A 20,895-nucleotide genomic window follows, 5' to 3' on the forward strand; every position below is an offset into this window, starting at 1 on the left:
TTAATTTAATTGAATTTTACAATTTTTCAGTTAATTAAGATCAGCATCTTAGTTGATTTTTACAAAAAGAAAACGAAACAAAAAAAACACCAAATAAGATGGAGAGAGATTGGGAAAAGGTCAAAGGTAATCGGATGATAAAGTTACACTTTGAAGGTTAATGATTAACAATTAATTAATTGATGTTGGTGATTAATTGTTCTGTATATTATATTGATTAACAAAATTGATTTTGATACAATTTATTTGTTATTCACCATTAAGAGTAACTGTCAACCCCTTGTAAGGACAATTAAGCTTTGACTTGGAAATTGATTTACAATTAGTTAATCAGTTGATTAACCTTTTCTTGATGATGTATTGTTAATTATTTTTACAATTCGTAATTATAATTAAAAGTTAATTGGTGTGTGTGTTGTATTATTTAAGATGATGATGATTTAGATTCAATCAACTTGTTTAATTCATTTTGTTTGATTTGATTTGTTTTTTTTTGCCTTAATTTTTGATGTTTTTACCAAATTAATCAACAATTAACATTAATATTTACAATCAGCTGATGACCATAATTATATCACATCTTCACTTGATCACTTTTTAATTGGGTTAAATTATTTTCTCAATCAGTTTTAATCTTTAATCATGATTAAATTGTGGTAAATAATCATAATAATAACTTTGATATATAAACTTTTTTTTTCGTTTAATTTGTTTTTTTTTCTTGTTTTCCTAATTGTTGTTGATTAAAAGTTGATTAACTTTCAGAGGATTTTTAAAGAGAGACATAGTAAATCAGTATAAATGAAAAGATAAGTTTGTTTGTTAATTGGTTCCGTTAATTGTTGATTGGTGTTAAAGGTTAAAAATATCATGATGATCACAATTAAATCTTATAATTGTTGATTGAAAGTTAATCAATAAGGTGGAGACTTGATCAATTGATGTTTGTTGTTGTTCAATCAATCAGAGAGGAAACGGAAATGATAAATTGATTATAATCTGAATCTGTTTCTTATTTGGCACTTTAAGTTAATTGAATAACAAATAGAGAGAGAAAGAGATAATTAAAACTAATAACAATTTAATAATGATTAACAATTTAAGATAAACTGAGTTTATATGTATATTAGACTAAGAGACAAAATAAAAATAATCCAATTTCTGTCTGAAGAAACGGAAATTATCATTAAGATTAAGATCCAAAGGATTAAGAAGCAATTTAATCTGATACTAAGTTCATTTCCGTTTCCTCTTTGTCTCAAGTTCCCTCTCCACCCTGAAGATTTACTCTTATTGTTGTTGTTGTTGTGTTTAACTGACTGAGTGTTTTAATCGGGATATTGTTATTATCGTTGCTGTTGTTACCTCATTGCAGCAATTGAATTGATATACTCACACTGAGTGTCCACCCGACCGGTATAACGATTGGTTGACCTTTGGGTGGTTCGATTGTAATAAGTTGATATTGAATTATCATAACGAACGGCACCACAACATTTACGGGACTTAACGATTGCGGCGAAACCTTTACGATACTTTTTATGAAAGAAAGCGTACAAAATGGGATTAATACAACTATTAGATGCTCCCAACCATTGGGCGATCGGTGCCATGGTCATAAAAATTTTCTCCTCCAGGGAATTGTCCTCTAAAACTCCACCCAATTTAAAACGAGCGAAAATAATATACAAGGGTAACCAAGAGATGACAAAAATGACCACAACAACGATCATCATTTTGGCCACTTTTAATTTTGACCTTTGCATGACCAGTTCCATTTGGGTGTTGATATTTTTACCTGTTTTCATTCCCGTTTCACCGGGTATATGTCGACGCCACACTTTCAACCAAATGGCGATATAACAACAGGTAATGACGGTTAAAGGTATCAGGTAACAAAGGAATAGATTTGCGGTCAGAAAATAGATTCGTTCAGAATATTCATCGGGCCAGGATTCGACACAGAACATCATCTCAGAGTGAGTGTTTGGTATCGGGTGAAGGGTGAAATAAAGAGCCCAGGGAAAGGCCACCGCAAGTGAGAATAACCAAATAATTATGATCATTCGACGAGCGCATTTTCGGGACATTTGACACTTTAACGGGTAACAAATTGCTAAAAATCTATTCGAGGAAAAAATTGTCGAAAATGAGAAGAGAGAAAAAAAATTCGATAAAAGAAAATTATTATCAATAATATTAGTTTTTCTTTCCAAAGTTAATTAGTGAACATTTCATGATAATACTTTCGATTCTCTCAACAATTAACCATCTCTCCTCCTCTTTACTGATAATTAGCTATTAATTGATGACGAATGGCTTTTAATTGTTCCAATTTAATTGTAACCGAGTCTCTCCCTTGTGATTATATTGATTGAATTTAGTTAATTGTTTGGTAAAGTTCAATAATCTTGAGGATTAGTATTTTTTTTCTCGCTATTTCAAAATTAATTACATTTATTGTTAATTGTTACTACACTGATTTCTGATTACAATATTATCCTTAATTTATACTTATTGATTTTTCCGCAATTTAATAATAAAATGCTCACTGATTATTATGATTAATTTAGTTGAGTGTTAATGATGAAAATAAATGTTGTTAAGATGAGAAAGTAAAATTCATTAATTGTAACAATTTACATTTAATTATAATCTAATGACAACTTGGAATTACCAGATGATTGTGATTACTTTAATTATCACAATCAGTCTGTCAGTTAATTAGTCTGACAATTTACTAATTATCCAGAGAATCTTCAATATCATTAGAACAATTTCTTTTTCTCTAAAAAAAAGTTCTGATTCATTCTCATCATCAGAAAATTCTGAATAAAGAGTTTCACTTTTTTCTTGCTCTTTCGAATATTGAATGAGTCATAATAATAATATTCTGATTTCTACCAGATCATCAGATTCATGATAGAACTTCATGAGTAATCATGTTCTCGATATGTCCAGAGTTTTTTTTTGTTTCTTTCCAACTTGAATCTTCTTGAATATGAACTTGAATTGGAAATCTGATTCAATTGATTGATGCAAGTTCAATTTCAAAGTTACGATTCATCATGAATTATCATGATGATTGCGGTTCTAAATGAATGATGAGGTTAAAATGTTCCAAATGATGTATTGAAATTGAATATTTGTCGAGCGATTCAATCAATAAAAAGAATGAGATTCTCATTGTAAATTGTAATTCGAAATGGGAATTGATTTAGTGGGCGAATTTAAATGTTTCTATTTTCAGGTATTATCGTTAAGAATTATTATTATCAAGATACATTGAACTTGAACTGAACTTTGAATAAATGATTCAAATGGTTTTCGTTTCTATCCAAATAATAAAAACTTCAACTTGAATCGAGAATTATTGTCAACCAATTTATTGATTTTCTATCGATTTTATCGAAAATCCAACTTGAAATAATATTAATTGATTGAGTGTTGACATTAAATTACCATCATCAGTTAATTACATTTTCCTTTAATTATCTAACTTACTTTGTTTCTGTTTTTATACCTTGACAGTTAAGTTAATTGAGTTTTCCAATTCTCCCATGGAATCAGGTTCAGAATCAATGATTCCGATAATTTCTGATGATTCTTATGTTTGTAATAACCATATAAAGGAGGAGAAGTAAAAAAAAAGCTGCTTCCTGATTATCATCTTGATTAATTCAATCAGAATGATTGTCTTGTGTTAATTTGATGATGATTAAACTTAACTAATACAACGATCAAAGGTTCATCATGATCAGAATCATGATCATAATTATCATGATACGTTGACCTGATCGTCAGGTAAGGTACACAAGGAAAAGAGTATAAAAACCAGTGGGAAAAAAGGTAATTAATTAATTCATTGAATCATAATTATTAATCGTAATGACAACTGATCATCTGATTGTGATCATACAGCATTTAAGGCTTTATAATCCGGAAGAGATTCTCAGCCTGACAATTAACAATAATTTTGCCCATCAATCTAATAGTCTACATATCAAGCTGAGTTAATTGTTTGATTATTTAGTTAACAATTAAATCTTCATCAGGAAGTGATGGAAGTCAAAGTTTTTAATACTTTTCTCGTTGAGCTTTAGTTGTATCATTGAATAGTATTGAATTGCGACTTGCATTGTTAATTTATTGGTGGTTTCATCTTTGATTATGGTTTTCATAATTTTCATTCAAAACTCAGCTGATTCATTTAGATGATGATAATAGTTATGATTATTGTCAAATCGAAATGATAAATGAGATAAAGAAAAGGTTGAATTGTGAATTTTTTTGCCTCATAGATTCTGATTCATTGGCGCATCATCAGAATGACTTTTTTGATTCTGATGAACATGATAATGATAAGTCAATGCTCTAAGTGAGAGAGAGAGAGAGAGAGAGATGCTGATGTTGATAAAGATGCGGAGCAAGTTCAATGGGCCAGAATAAGATAGGATAGGAAAGAAGGAGGAAGAAGATGGGGATGATATAAAAAGAAAGATGTTTTCTCTCTTTCTTTTATTATCTTCATCTTATTATAATAATATTTCGGTTTCATGGTCCAGGGTAAGGTCAATGTTACAGGGAATCAAAAGAAAGTGATAATAAAAGATGAGGAAGAGGAGGAGGAGGAAGGGATATGATGCTGGTGGTGGTGGTGGAAAGTGAAAAAGTTACTAAAATAATGATTTCGTTAATCATTATCATCGATAATTGTTATTCCAATTATCATTATTATTCATTCATTTATTCATCCTGATTGCTGACAATCAACTAGATTAAACTCCCACATGATAACCATCCTCATAATTTATTCAATAAAATCATAATTCAGCTTCACCATTTCCTCATCCCTTATTTTCTGGTTTATTTCCGTTTCCTTTTTCTGTCTCATTACAATTGATTCTCTTTCATATAATGTGTGTATATCACTTTTTTTGGGTATCCATTCATTGGTACCTCAATGTCCACCACCATGTCCAACACCATCACCTTCATGATAAATCATTAATCATCATCATGATGAGATGAGCAATTGATTCATTTTGAGATGAAATTTTGATTCTCTTTGAAAACTTTTTTTTTATCTTGTTCGTTATGATAAAGTTGAAAGGGTGTAACTAATCACCATGGTGATTAATCATTAATCACAAATGTAATCTATTTAATTACCATCATCAAAGTTTGATAACAAATTTACATTTCAAATTAACCGCTAACTCGTGCTAACGGTAAAAACTACAATCAAATTAAATTTCAATTAAAATTCAATTACCTTGCTTGTCTTGATCAAACATTAGGCATAAAAACAATTAACTAAGTACTACCTTTGCAATTAATTAACTACTCAAGTTTTAGATTTTGATTGATATCAAACCTTTACTGTGATATAATTTTACAATCAACTGTCAATTAAATTGTAATAAATTTTTTTCCAATCACTTTCAGGTTAACAGTTTAATCAACTTTTCCAATTAATCAAGTGAACAAGTAGATCAATCAAAAGTTCAATTGATTGATCATGAAGATCATGGAAAAGTTATCAAAAAATTAACGGAAATTTTTTTCGTCTGAAGAAAAAAAAAGTTCACTCAAAAGTTCAGACTAATAGTTGATTCAGTTTCATGATATAATCTCAATCCATCTGAAGATTGACACCTAGACTCATTGGTTAACATCCTAGACTAAAGGAAAAAAAATCTCCATGAAATTATCTCCCCTGAATTCAAGGTGTATGTATATTTGAATGAGTAATTCTGTTGATCAATCTGTTGAATGAAAGTTTTTCATGAAAGCTAATTCCAAATATTAGAAACACTTACTAATACATAAATCCGACAATCAATCATGATTTAAACTCAAGTCTGTAGCTTCTGAATTATCTGAATAAAAAGAGAAAAAAATATGAAATTTATGAAGAATCATTAACATGATGATAACCGATCAATTGAATTCGGAATACCCTGAACTTGAACTTGACAATGAGACTAAACGAAGAGGAAAAAAAAATCAATCAATTCCATGTATTCATGAGCCTGAACGAATAATAAACCAAAGTGAATGGAAAATATTGACTCTCACAATTTGAAAAAGGAATCATTATCTTCACCATGATGGTCATGATAGTTTCTCAATGAATTTCATATTTATTTTTTCACTCTCCATCTTATTTTGAGGAGAAAACAGAAACTTCAATTCAATCGAGTTGGATCATTATCTCTTGGATAACAATGAACACACTCATAACTCTGGTCAAGAACTGAACTATCATCATGAAAAAGGGGATGTAAATAAATGTTATCGTTTTACATTTGAATCATTTATGAAGTATCAACATCATCAGGAGCTGGAAACATGGTGAAAACAATTGATTTCCCTTGGAATCCATTTACTGGACATTAAACTCACAATCCATGATAATAATGTATAAACAAAGTACAGAAGTAGTAAAAAAAAAATAACAAATAACTATTCAATTTAATTCAGTTCAGTTCAGTTCAGTTCAGTGTATTATTATTGTTACAATAATAATGCAGAAATAAATAAAAAAAAAGTTCATGATGTAAACTTGTTGTTTTTTCAAATTCAAGATCAACACGAATTAAGCTGAGTATTCAAATATTATCCAAATAGTTTGCAAATTTGTGATGATTTCATGATGATTGTTTCATGAGTTACTTTGTCTTATCATGGAGATTGAATTTTTATATATATTAAAATGAAACATTTCCCATGTATTAATAGTATATGAACATATGAATTAAATTGAATAAAATGTGAGGGAGGGAAAAGTGTTTAGGAAAAGTTTTAAAGGATTTGCTCATGTTATTCATGGAGAGATTCATTTCTCTTCACTCTGTGTGATTGATTGTTCTTGAGTTTGATGAGATAGCCTGAGAAAATCATGGTTAACAATAGTTGGTGAGTATTCTTGTGCTGATGATACACTCATATGATGAGACATGAGAATGAGGAGGAAGAAGATGATGAGAGAGAGAGAAAAAAAGTTCCAAGAGAGAGACAGAGAGAGATTACAGAAAAGTAACTATCAACAAAGTATATTTATTATAACAAAAGGAATAAGGATAAGCTAAGGATTTCCCACCACAAACCAACATCACACCATTATCATGAAAAACTCTGAGTTTCATGGTTACATTCACCATCAATTTGATAACAATAACATCAAGTATATATATCAGATTAGCTTGTAACACTATGATTGTCACTTCAGAGTCTCGTCAAAGATTCAAGCTCATGAACTTTTTTTTCCTTCTCATCTCTTTGTTCATCATCATCATCATTATCTTTCAACTTTATCATTATTTTTCTATTCATTTTCAAGGTCATTATATATCAGGTTTCATTGACCTTTTCCCTCTCAATTACATGATATGCAAATCGTATCCAAAGGTGGCAAAATTTTTCGAAAAACTTTTTTTTTCTTCTACTAGAAACTGAAAGAAAAATTAATCGTCTTGTTATCTGATTACTGGTGGTGGCAAATTTGAACACCATGAAATTAATAATATGCATATGTTTATCATTCTAAATCAATTGATCATCCTCATCTTCAGCATCATCATGGATGATGAATCATGATGAATATGAGCAACTATTAAAAATGCATTAAAGTTGAATGAACATGTAACTGATTAATGAATGTTACCTGAATTCTGAGAGTAAATTACATTCTCATCTTCATCTTGGTGATATTTACATTTTGATAGTCTCTTTTTTTTCAAATCTTCTTCCCTCAAAAAGCCGGTGGGTGGATTTAGTAGAATGAGGGTGGGATGGGAATAGTGAAAATCTCGTTTCATCATGTACGATGGATATATGAACAATTCTGCGGAAAAAAGTTCTGAACTGTTTTTCTTCATCCCTCCTTACGGTTAAAATTAATCGTCTATCATTTTTATCCGCTCAGATTTAGGTCAATATTGGATCGAGAGAGAAATCTTTAAGTTTTTACTTTGAATTTTAAAGCCCCAGAACTTTGGGTAACATGTCTGAATAATATTTCTCAACTGAACTTCATCTAAATATCATAATCATAAGCAGGGATTTGAATATGAAACGGAAACAGTTGATAAAATTGTGTCAACGTAAGATTATTGTTCATTATGATGATGATGATTATCATTTGTTATCCTTTGGTTTTCATGGATAAAGTTGAGTATATAAATATGATTATCATGATATCAGGAAGTTCGTGTTGGTATGAGACGATATATTTATAGAAGAAAAAAGTTCTAAGTATCGACTGTGAATGAAACTTTTTTTTTCCAAATAAGGGAAATAAAATTTTCTATCAAATTTGAAAACTGGGAGGAGGCGGAAGTGGATTGAGCTTATGTATACACACACAGGCAATTCTTTGGTAAGATTAGGAAGTGGAAAATTGTTCCGGTAAAAGTCATAAGAAAAAAAAAGAGTTTCAAAGAAAATCAGGGAGAAAAAAAAGTTCTTCTGGTATGAATTCCCTGGAAATAGTTTTTATATTGTAAACATGACGATCGATTCATGATTATTCATGGCTACAGTTTCATCGGAATTCATTTGAGTGAATAAGTAACACGTTTTCTTCATGTTTGGATAACATTCTGAATTACACCATGAAGAATGACAATTTATTCATATCAATGTTTGGTGATTGTTGTGGTCACTCATTGGTGTTAGATATTAGAGTTGAATTGGAAGTTGATTAGAATCTTAATTCCTGGTTCGATAAACTAAATCACAGTTCGAAGTGAATAATTTCCATGATAATCAGTTCAATGGCATTTATGAAGTCAGAACTTTTTTTCCTCTTCCCTTAACATCATCTCCCTATCGTCATCATCAGTATTACGTGTTAGTTTTATCGTCTCAAGTTAATCTTAAAACAATGAGTCTTTTTTCATGGACTATCAACCTAATTATCATTCTCATCATTAAGATGATGATGATGATGATAATGGATCATCATTCTAATGAGTAGATGAAGATGATAATCAAAAGGTAAGATTTTATCATGAGGTATACAATGTTTACCATATTGTAAAGCTAATTGTAGTTTAATTTTATCTCCATCTTAATCTAACTGAGTTTAGTCTGAGAAATATAATCAATACAAACTTACAGAGTTTCATTTTGTTTCCATGGTTTTCACTCAATTTCAGTGCTCACTCAGCATCATGAATATTGTCACTAACTTGATGGGTTCACCTTAGGCCTTGAAATTGCCTTTTTCATGTTCATAGACTCTCATTCAATAGAAACTAAGATAAGTCTCAGATTCTGGTTCCATCATGAATCTTTATGGATCTATTGAGAATTCAAGATTCATCATTTATCTGGGAATGATGATGAGCTCCTTGTATTAATATCTCATCTCTAATGTTCATCAATTGATCAGTATTTTCATCTCCTATGACAATTAACCGACTCTACTATTACCATTTATATCGATTAATAATATTATCTATCCAAAGATGACTTTTTCTTTATAAGTTTCGAAAAAGTTTAAATACTTTGGACAGTTCTTTGAAAACATCGAACTGATTTTCTATGCTAATTTTGACAAATACGGAAAAGGAAATAATTTCTCATCAAAACCATCAACATCCTCAGAATTAAATTCACTTTGATTGATTAACTGATTTCACGAGTGACTATTTGATCTGATTGGGTTAGAACTTTTTTTTTGTCTCCTTATGTCGACCGAGAAAAAAAAAGGAAAAACAAAAAGTTAGAACTATTTAGAACTCGATATTAAGTTGATAAGTTACGACTATTTTTCCACTCCAATAACAGAGACATTTTTGGTTTTTCTTGTTCAGTTTCAATCTATCATAAGAATCAAGATTGTTCAGATTGATTGAAAAAAAAGTCATGATGATGAAGAAGAAGACAAATAGAGAATAGCAATAAGATGATGATGAATGAAAAGATGAAGATGAAAAGGAAACAAAAAAGTTCGAGGCAGTTTCTTTCTTTCTCTCTTAGTATTTTTTATTAACTCGAAAGATGAAGAAAAATTAGTAATAGTTTCGAACTGAACAAAAGTTCACAATTCGAGTAGTGAGATTGTAAATGGAGGGGCAAATAGGAGGAGAGAGAAAAAAATCAGATTCCTTTTCATGGTAAATACCATCATGAACTTTCATGAGCTAACCTACTTTTCTGGTAAAAATATTTTTCTGCCTCTTCTTTAGACAAGATTGATTCATTTTGATTCCATTTGTAAACTTTTCATTCAGCTCAGAACTTTTGTTTCCATTTCCTATCCCCTTCCACCCACTCGTCCAATTTCACCACAATTTCAACGTCATTCCCTGGAAATCCCAAACTGACCATTTACCTGACGTTGGTGATTAACTTTCTTCCGAACTTTTTTTCTTTCAGTCATTCTTAATTCATGGCTATCATCGTGTCTCTAATAAGATATGGGTAACTTAATATATATTAAGATGTTCTTAGATGTTTATTCAAAAATAAAACATGAACTTGACTCCATGCATGATAAAGTTTCACATGAAAGTTTTGAGTATAAAATGTGATTATCAATTCCATTGGGATTTTTCATTGAGAACTAATTTTATACTCGATTCTGAGTGGAAGAATTTAATTTATCTCTATGAAAATAGAAACTCTATAACTTTCAACACCCTAATGTTGATGAACTATTTATGATATTCCATGAGAATGTTTCAAAAAGTTCAATTCTAATTCAATGGTATTCAGATTCTATTCTATTCTTTTCTTTTCTTTTCTCATGGATATCACCAGAATTGTTTCATTTCTCACCTAGGCTTACATAATTATCTCTCTCTCTCTCTCTCTCAAGAATTAGATTATATCAGAATAAATCAATGATTTAATTCAATTCCAATTATTTTTATTATCCTTTTCATTATAAGTCTTGAGAAAAAAAAAGAATGAGAAAAATTTTTTTTGCATCGAACTTGAAAAAAGTTCTAACATGCATATTCGAGAGCGGGTAAATATTTCAGGATAACATTTCTACACAATGAGCCGGAAGCAATTCCATCAACAATTTATAAGTAAATTCAATTTAAATTGTAATGATATTTTCTTACAACAAAACAATGAAGATAAAGAACAATTTAAATTGTTAATTACACCATTAGTTGATTTGTTTTCTCCAATCTCAAAGAACCATTAATAATTTATACCACAAATTAACAATCAATTCTAATTTCAAGTTCGATAAAGTTTATCATTCTCAAACTTTCAACAACAACGATAATCTCAATTATCATTGGAACAATTTTCTGTCTCGAAATTTATTGATAACATAATGAATTTTGAACAATCGATTCTGTTGAACAAGATGATTAACTTGATCATCTGTTAATATTAATAAATTGTCCTTCTCATCCCATTAACATTATAAACTTGACCTAAATTTGATTATTAACCCACTGTTGATATATTTGTTATCCTGATTAGATTAATTTTCTGTAATCATTGGGGAAAATGATCCAACAATCAATAATTTATATATTGAAAGTTACTACGATGTGTCATTACGATTATCAATATATATTATTAATATTACGATAATATTAATGATCATCAGCTTCTTCAATGACAAAGTTTTAACTCTGAGAGTTTATTTTTTTTTCCAGGAAAAGTTATCATGTAATTGACTCAGATTATGAGGTTTGTTGTAATTCCACCACCACCACCACCATGAAACCCACCTCACTTATCCCAACACTCTGTTCATCATGATACTTGTTGTTGTTTTCCACTGATTCCTCATGCTGATATCTGAAAGCCTTTTCCATTTCCCTGAGTTTATATTTCCTTCATGAATTTTATGATGTATTTAACTTTGGATCAAATTTCAATTTGATTTTCAATTGATGATAAATGACGGAAACGGAAGAGAGAGAGAGAGAGAGAGAGAGAGTAAGTCAACTACTGAGTCAAGAATTGAAACCCTTGAAATGTGAGATGAATATGATAGATTCATGAAGAATCTGCCTGAAAACGAGAGTCGTAATCATCATGAAAATTTCAATTCTCTCTCTCTCTCGATTTGAATGGATCATGGAAATAAAATTTCTGACAAGATTTTACAGATTATAATGATCATCATGTAATAACGATAACTCATAAGTTTAGGAATTTCTTTGTTGGAAAACAAAATTTTCACCAATATTTTCAAGTCTCTTGATCATGAGGATCAAAAATTAGGTCAACATTTTTTTTTAATTTACTTACGATTCAAGTGTAATTATTGTAATAATATTACATGAAAATTTCTCAGTCAAAAACATGATGAAAGTTAATTTGAAATTCTGAGATTCAACAATCAAATCAATGTTTAAATTTAATTACTCAAATTACAATCAACAGCTCATTGTTATATTGATATGCTACATTGGTTAATAATTTATAACTGATTATTAAAAAATTATATTGAATTTTTAATGAAAATTTATCATCAATTTTGTTTTTCTCAACAATAAGTATAAAAGATACTTGAGATTCATATTCAAATATTTGACCTACATTTTGTTATATTTATCATGGAAACTGTTTTCTCACCATCATGATATCTTGAGGTTTTGACACTTTTAGGTGATTTTTTTTGTTCTGTAAACAAACAATCATGATGATGACAAAATAAGGAAGAAGAAGAAGAAAAAATCAAGACTGGATGATAATGATGAGTGAGTGAAATTTTCCAGAATCGAAAATAAAATAACAACAAAGAGCTTGAGTTTCCATGAAATTTCATGATGATGGTGCTGATTAATATTGAGAATTATCATTCATTGTGTCTGATGTTGTTACTCTTGCAAATGAACAGAACATTATTTCAGAGAGAGAGAGAGAGAGAGAGAGAGAGAGAGAGAGAGAGAGAGAGAGAGAGAGACAATCGGTATCAATGGAAAGGTTCAGAGCTTCATGGAAATTCATGATACACGAGAAAAAAAGATAAACATGATGATTATGATGAATGAAAAGTTGTGAAGAAAAAAGAAAGTGAAAGACTTCAGAGAATTAGAATTACTTAAGAGATTCTAATATGGAAGCTTAATATTACCATGAATAGTATTTGTATCATGATAAACTCTTGATTCTGAATCAATTCTGATGTTTCTTATTATACTCATGACAATAAGCGATATTATTACTATAACATGAATATGAATTAACTCAAATAATAATCTTCCATTTTCAAGATTAATATTTTTCCTCTTTTTCATTCTTGATCCCAAAATAATACTCATATTCTGAATAATATTAATATCGAGCCTGAACAGGAAAAAAAAAGATTCTAATTTCCAATCAAATGAACAATTTGATCTCAATCACAAAGTCTTAATTATCATGTTAACTCAAATGGAGAACCATTCATAATTAATATAAAGCCAATTGAACTAACTAATTAATTCATCCAGCTAATTGTTCAATTAGATGTGGAATCATATTGGCATCATTAATAGAGTTTAATACAATAATAATAACTATTAGATTGTTCATCATCATGGTGTGTGTGTGCTCATGATGAACTTGATTTTACCTTGGAAAAAAAAGATGAGGGAGAAAACAAAAATTCATGGATGATATTAATAATACTCATTGGGAGTTGGATAATCTAGTTGTTGTTTATAAACATATGAGTATTATTATCATGTGAAAAAAAGTATCAACCTTATTTAGAGTAACATTTATCTTCATCTTCATCCCCTCATCTTCAATTCAGGTTCATTAGTAAAAATAGCTCGTGAGGATGCGGAGGAGTAGGTCTTTGGTATTGATGGTGATGGTGGTGGAGGTGGAGGTTGTGGTGTTGATGTGGTGGTGGTGGTGACCTTCATCTACTTCTGAGTCTATGGAACTAGTTGAATATTAGCTTATCCAGTTAGATGGTAAATCTCAACATGTAATATTTATATTGACGTGACAACCTGTTGATGAAAATAAGATAAACCGTTGGTCCAACTGAACATGATTATCGATTTTAATTTGTTCATCTAATCATTTGGGTCTTTACATGTTAGTAAATTGTTGTTATCACTAATCAATAATAAGATGCCCAGAGATTATTATTACTAATCTTGAGGCTTTTTTTTTGCTTCTTGGTTGATAAACATTATCGATACGGTAAATTGTGTTAATCTAATTCTGTTTGCAACCAGAGTAAAAAAATAAAACAAACTTTCTACCTGAGATTATTAACAAAAAAAAACAAGAAAATGTCGATTAAGTTAATTGCGATGATCATAATGATGTGAACACAAAAATCTTACTGGACACTGTAATCACTTGTCCAGGACTCTGAGATTCTGTTCATAAGTTGATGATAATATTCATCGGGCAAGTTGATGAAACTGAAACTTATCATGGAACTGAACATGTTCATTATCTTATGCTAAGACTAATAATAAAGATGATGAAATTAAGAAATTCGCATCACATAGAGAGAGAGAGAGGAGGGAAGGAGATGCTGATCCATTTACTATTGGGAATTATGCTATTTTTTGCCTCATCTTCAATCTTAATCATCATTGATAAACAACCATAAATGTAGGCGGAAGATGAAGATGAACAAAAAGTGATAAAAATAATCACATCAATGTAACAAATGAGCATAAATATGATCCCTATTATTTAATATCTATCTTGAAATTCAGCTCTGAATATAAGAGTGATAAATATTATCTCCGAATCTGAATGCCCAGAGATTTTTTCTAGTCTGATTCACCACCATGGAGATCTCTCTCTCTCTCTCTCTTAGTGAATATGTGTCTCTTTGTATTCAGATGAAAATCTCCTGGAAATGTCATCGTCAACATCACCATGAACTGCAATTTAATATAATTGTGTCAATATTGTTCATCATTGGAAATCATGAAACTTGATGGTGAAACAAATCAAAACTAATTAACCACTCAAACATTATGATGAATAATCAGACTTTAACTGTCATTCATTATGATGATGTAAATGTTTACTCATTGATTAACAATTTGAATGATAAAAATTAATCATAAATCTAATGTTTACCTGACTTATTAGAATTGACTCGTTGATTAGTCTGATAACAATTGTCTCATTGCAATTAAAGTTTTATCACCAGCTAATCAAATGAAAACTGTGTCAAGGTACAAGTTTAATTTTCAATTCAATTGCGATTGTTGATCAACAACAATAATCATACAAATAGATTATGATTATTATTGATTCTGAACAATAAGTACACAGCTTTTCATGAGGATAAATAACAACATGATTAAGTTTCATGATTATTTCAATTATCTGAAATTTCATTTAACATTCATTGAGAGGTAAAAGTTGAATTTTATCAACAATTGAGTTCTTAATTCAATTTTATTACCACAATTTTCATGATGATGATCATTTTTTTGCCTTGTTGTTGTTGTTGTTGGACTAATAAATTTGGAGATAAAATTTTACCTTGAAATCGATATGATTCAAACATATAATGATTATCGTTGTAACTGAAAATAGGTTGGAATCCCTTTTCATTGCCATGAGAATTTCAATCATGATAATGTTTCAACTTCTTACCCTTTCATGATAAAGTTGAAAATTTATTATTATAATAAAAGTTTCAAATCGAAACTCTTAAAAATAGTTTTCTATTCAATTGAACCGCAAATATTATTTCATGATGATGATTATCATCATTACCATGATTATAATCTTGAAGATGATTTTTTTCACTTGAATTTCCTATTTCGTCAGAGCTTTTCAATTTTATTTCTTTTTTAAAATTATTTTCGAGTTTTCGGAAAGTTCTTAGGCATTCATATTCCAATTTTCCTCAGAATTTGAATATTTTTCTCTCTCTTTTATTCATAGCTCATTGTTCATCTCAAGTTGTTTATTGTAACTGATTCAAGGTGAAAGTTCACCATGAATTTCAACCTCAAGCTTTGAGAAATTCATATGAATCTTTAATGTTACTATAAGTTGAAACGATTAACAGTTCAATGGATAAATTTGAAACTTTGGACTGACCAGAGGTTAGAATCAAGTCCAATCATGGTGTCGATGGTCATTCCCTGTCAATTATTATCGTCAACAGTTGAGTTTTTTTATTATTAACTTTCCATTGGTCAAGGTAATTAAATAACTGACTTTTCTGATGAAAATTGTAGTGGTCAATTGACTGGACAACAGTAATTCATTGAATCAATAACAATAAGCCAACAGACAATGACACTAAAATGACCAATGGTCAAAAGTTTTAACAACTTGATCAATGATTTAATTAGTGGAAACGTTTTTTTTGCCTGCTCATCAGATAATCAATGAACATAATTAACCAGTAATCAAACTGATTAAATCATTGATTAAACCTAATGTATTGTCATCGTAGGTCAGTTGTTAACAATATTACAAATGGATAATCAGTTGATTGACAGTTAACAGAATCATAGAGTGGACATTAAATCACGATGGACAATCAATGAATTGTGATTATAATTATATCCGATAACAGGAAGACATGGGAAAAAAATAGGAAAGTAATTTAATCATAGGCAATAAGTTATAATATAAATCGACAACAATTAAGATTAATCATGAAAACGAGAAAAAAATAATTTTTTTGTTACTCTGGTCAATGAGACTTTGGTTTATCCAGTGATCCCTTGATTGTCATTAACTTTAACCATAATCAATGGTCACCATATTAATAGGGTTAATAGTGAAAATGACCAACAGGGTAATCAATGGATTAGAGTTAATCAAGATTAGACTTTGTTTTTTTATTATTATTATCGTGATCATTATTGCTAATGTATCATCATAATCATCATCAATATCATAATCAATTTGATTCAATGTCCAAGTCCTTGGACCTTTCGATAGCTTTGATGAAACCCCGATTGACACACTTAATTGTTACAATCAGATGGTATCAAATCAACGACAACAATTGAAAGTTTATTATCATTACAATTGTTGGGTTATTAGTCCATCCGAAGCAACGTGAAAGTAGGTTAAGTATACGTGTTATTAAATATCTCATTTTTGTTGGCTAACTGTTGTCCATCATAATGACCACTGGTCAAGATGAAGTAACTTGTTCAGTTTGTTATCATTGATCATCAATAAAAAAAACTGATCCTCTTTGATAATGTTCATCATAATTAAGAGACAGAGAGAGAGAGAGAGACCCGGAACTCAATTACAACAAGGAGAGAGAGAGAGGGAGAGATGATTTCGATATGTAAGTGCATTAGAACAAAAAGTTTCGTCGAGAGATAAAGTTAATATCGAAGGTGATTTATAAATAGAAACACTTACCTATCCACAGAAACGGCCACAAGGGTATTAATACTGGCACTTACGGCCACTCCCTGTAAGTAAGAAACGGCTTTGCACATGAAAAGTCCTAATATCCAGGCTACGGAAAAGGAAATAAGGAAAAGAAGAAAAAAAGGAAAAAAATCAATCGATCAAAATTCATTAAATCTAAAAGTGCTTTCGATAAGAATCTTATCCAACTTTCCCAAAATTAGGTCAACTTTTCAGATCATTCCGGAAGCATTTTATTACCCTACCGACTCCCTGACCTACCGAAATCCTTATAAACACAAACTCTCAGTCAAGTAAACAACTTTAATCAGATAAAACAATTAATGAGTTCGTCGCAAAGTATAAATGATGAAACAAAAAAAAAGAGCTCTGAGATCTAATAATCATTACCACTGGTCAGTTATTAATACTTTGGACCCTCTACTAGTCACTTACAGGGTATTAAAGTAAGTATGTAAACCTTAATAGATACTGAGGGTTAGACAGTTAGTTGATGATGAAATCTTATTATTGTTTATATCATGAAATTATCATTCCATAGGGTTAAGATAAGCATGAGAAGAAAAAACTCTGAACTTGAACAGTATATTTGGATAGTAATATTATTATCATGACTCTGGATATGGAAGTGGAAAACCGTTATTATCAGATGAGAATGAGGTCAGTCCATTGGATTGACCAGTCCAGTCAGGATTATGATTAAACCCCTTTGGTGAATAATATCTTATCATTCTCATGTTATCTTCAATTTCTGAATCATTTCCATGAGCAACTTGTCATCTCTGATTTCTTGATACTCTTTACTTATCTAAGAAAAAAAAATATCTAACTAAGTTATCATCATTATCTTCATCATCATTATCAACAACAACAACAACGATGACAACAACAACATGATCTTCATGATACTAACTTATTGTATTTCCACTTCCTTATTGTTTTTCAACTGTTAACTCATTCATGATTAATACTAATCATGAATGACCATGATTATGATTATTATTATTGTTGTTGTTACTCCCACTTTCAATGTCTATGTGATTAACTGATTGTTGATTAAGTTAATTTTTTTTTTCTTCCTCTTTCTCCAATCAAAATAACCAAGATTCAGGGTAAATCTAAATGTGAAATTGTAATCAACTAATCATTCTGATCGCTTAATCATTATCATTTAATAATAATAATAATCAAGATTATTTGATGACATGAAGAAGTAAATTGTTGATGATGATTTATTATGATAATTTAGTAAATAGTTACAATTTATATATCGATTCAGTTTCAATTCTAGATGTTGGAAAAGATATACAATGAATATTATTTTCTGTATGAAAACTTTTTCTCATTCAACTTGAATCCAGTTATTAATATTTACTTTTATTATCTGTATTAGTAAGTACACTTAACTGTCCACTACTGGTCAGTTGATCAATCAACATGATAAAACTCCTATTATTATTGAAATTGAAATTGAAACATATACACATTCAGTTTTGTTAATCACTAATTAGGTTTGTGACTGTAAGTATGTTGATCATCATCTTGATTCACTTTGATTCATTAGAAGTGTCATTTACATTTCCGGGTATAAATAGTATAAGATGATGATGATGATGATGATAAAAGGCAGAATGATGATACTGATCATTTCAATATCTATGGAAACTCAATGAAAAAAAAAAGTTCTGATGTTAACATGGTAACGATAATGATGAAAGTTCTGGTAAACATTTGTACCCATCATCATCAGAATAATATTAATGATTCAGAAATAGATTCCATTGGAATCTGAAACATTGATATTATTTATTGAATGAACAAGAAAACAACAAAGTTGTAACTTTTATTTTCTCGAACTTGGTGAAAACTTTGCTCAAGAACCTTGAAAGAAAACGAAAAAGTTTTCAAACTGTTCTAATCAAAAATATATCGATAATATTATAAAGGAAAACAGTTTGAAATTCACTTGTTATACAATCAATATAATAATTAACTTAATTGCTAATTGTTAACTTGATATAAAGTTAATTAGTTGTTAAACTAACCAATCATTACTCATTTTCAAGGTAAAATCATCAATATACAAGTAAACTATTAATTGATAATAAGATGATCATAAATCAATTGGGAAAAAAAAAGGTTTTTACCTAATTGTTAATTGTTGTTTCTGTTGACAATTTAAGTTGATTGGGTGTTGGATAGGTTATTGATTTAATTAGTTGATTATCTGGTTATACTTACGGATGAAAAGATGTCCAATTAAAGTGGGTGGAAGGCAAAATAATAATACAAGTATATCGGCCAATGCGAGATTAACAATGAAATAATTAGTTACCGTTCTCATTCGTGGTGACCTGAAAACGACGGCAACAACGGCACTATTACCCACGATTCCCAATATAAACACTATGGTATAAGCGAGACAATATAATAATGATACTGATGATGAATATCTTAACCATTTTTCCGGATTAAATTCATTAAAATTAACGGAATCATCTGTTGATGCACTTGTATCACTTTCTAATTCATCAACCATCACTGTGTCCAGTTTGATATTACCAATGGTCTCCAGGATTATTTATTTAATTGTGATTGTTGTTTTCGTAAACAACAATCTTATATTGGAAACAATTAAGATGAGTAACATTTAATGTTTGAGATTGATGATTATTATTGGAGTTTTAAAACTTAATCAAGTTATTGAAGATTTTTTTTTTACTAATTTTAATTTAATCCACAAGGTAGATGATAATGATAATTAATAATGGTGATGATGATTAATTGATCTGATCGATGTGATTATGAGGATTTCTGATAATGAATGTTGATTATTTTAGTAAAATTTTGACAGTTTTCAGACAAAGTTTTGAAACAATTTAAGATTTTAATGAGTAACTGCTAATGATGAATGTTAATTGTCTTTGATACTTAATGATGGTTATAATTGGGATTCGATGATTGGAAAACTTTTCAAACTCATACTTGAAAGTTAAACGTTCAACTGAACAAATATGAAAGTTCTGGGTATAGAATAGTTGTAATTGAGTGGGGTGGATGACGATGATGATGATGTGAGAGGGAGAGATGATAAACATGAAGATGTGAGTCCGGTGGATTTGAAGATTTTCATGGAGATAAAAAAATTCCCACTGCCATCTATTAGTTCATCAGTAGTAACTGAATAAATTCTGTGCAATAAAAGATAAACTCACTGAACATGATCAGAGAAAAAGTGACTTGAGAACTTTTTTATTACCTGAAAGTTTCTCGATTATTTCTTACGACTTTTGTTAGAACCATTTTCGAAATTACGTTTTTCATTAATATTATGAACAATTAACTTTTCCCATTATTCAAATGGCGCTAATTGATTACAGAACCAGAATTTATATATACAACGATTACTTCATTCAATATACACAAGATCGACTTGGCTAGTTAGGTTAACTCTCAACTGGTCAAGTCCCTTTTACAAAATCGAATCCCGATTGATCAAATTTTTTTCTCTCAAGAAAAATACAGAATCGACCAACCAAAATGATTAATACAACTAAACTCTTTTTGCACACTGTCGTC

General features: G+C 29.6%; 1 protein-coding gene across 1 annotated transcript; it reads right to left on the minus strand.

The window, feature by feature from the left end:
* Positions 1 to 21: 21 nt before the first annotated feature.
* On the minus strand, positions 22 to 20,488 carry LOC128395337 (neuropeptide SIFamide receptor-like). Its single transcript, XM_053355750.1, has 3 exons — positions 19,558 to 20,488; positions 17,305 to 17,404; positions 22 to 2,124 (listed from the first exon to the last, which is right to left on the minus strand). The coding sequence occupies exons 1-3, from the start codon at positions 19,853 to 19,855 to the stop codon at positions 1,362 to 1,364; spliced, it is 1,161 nt and encodes a 386-aa protein (XP_053211725.1). The 5' UTR covers positions 19,856 to 20,488; the 3' UTR covers positions 22 to 1,361.
* Positions 20,489 to 20,895: the final 407 nt, after the last annotated feature.

The sequence above is a fragment of the Panonychus citri genome, unplaced genomic scaffold (assembly GCF_014898815.1).
Source record: "Panonychus citri isolate SS breed McGregor unplaced genomic scaffold, ASM1489881v1 Contig00141, whole genome shotgun sequence".
In the NCBI taxonomy this organism is placed as follows: Eukaryota; Metazoa; Arthropoda; class Arachnida; order Trombidiformes; family Tetranychidae; genus Panonychus; species Panonychus citri.

Excerpts from the sequence above, each read along its gene's own strand:
- LOC128395337 (XM_053355750.1), bottom strand. The coding sequence starts at position 19,855 with ATGGTTGATGAATTAGAAAGTGATACAAGTGCATCAACAGATGATTCC. Across the intron at positions 17,405-19,557 it reads AATTGGACATCTTTTCATCC|CCTGGATATTAGGACTTTTC; the intron begins GTAAGTATAACC and ends CCTTTTCCGTAG. Across the intron at positions 2,125-17,304 it reads GTGGCCGTTTCTGTGGATAG|ATTTTTAGCAATTTGTTACC; the intron begins GTAAGTGTTTCT and ends TTCCTCGAATAG.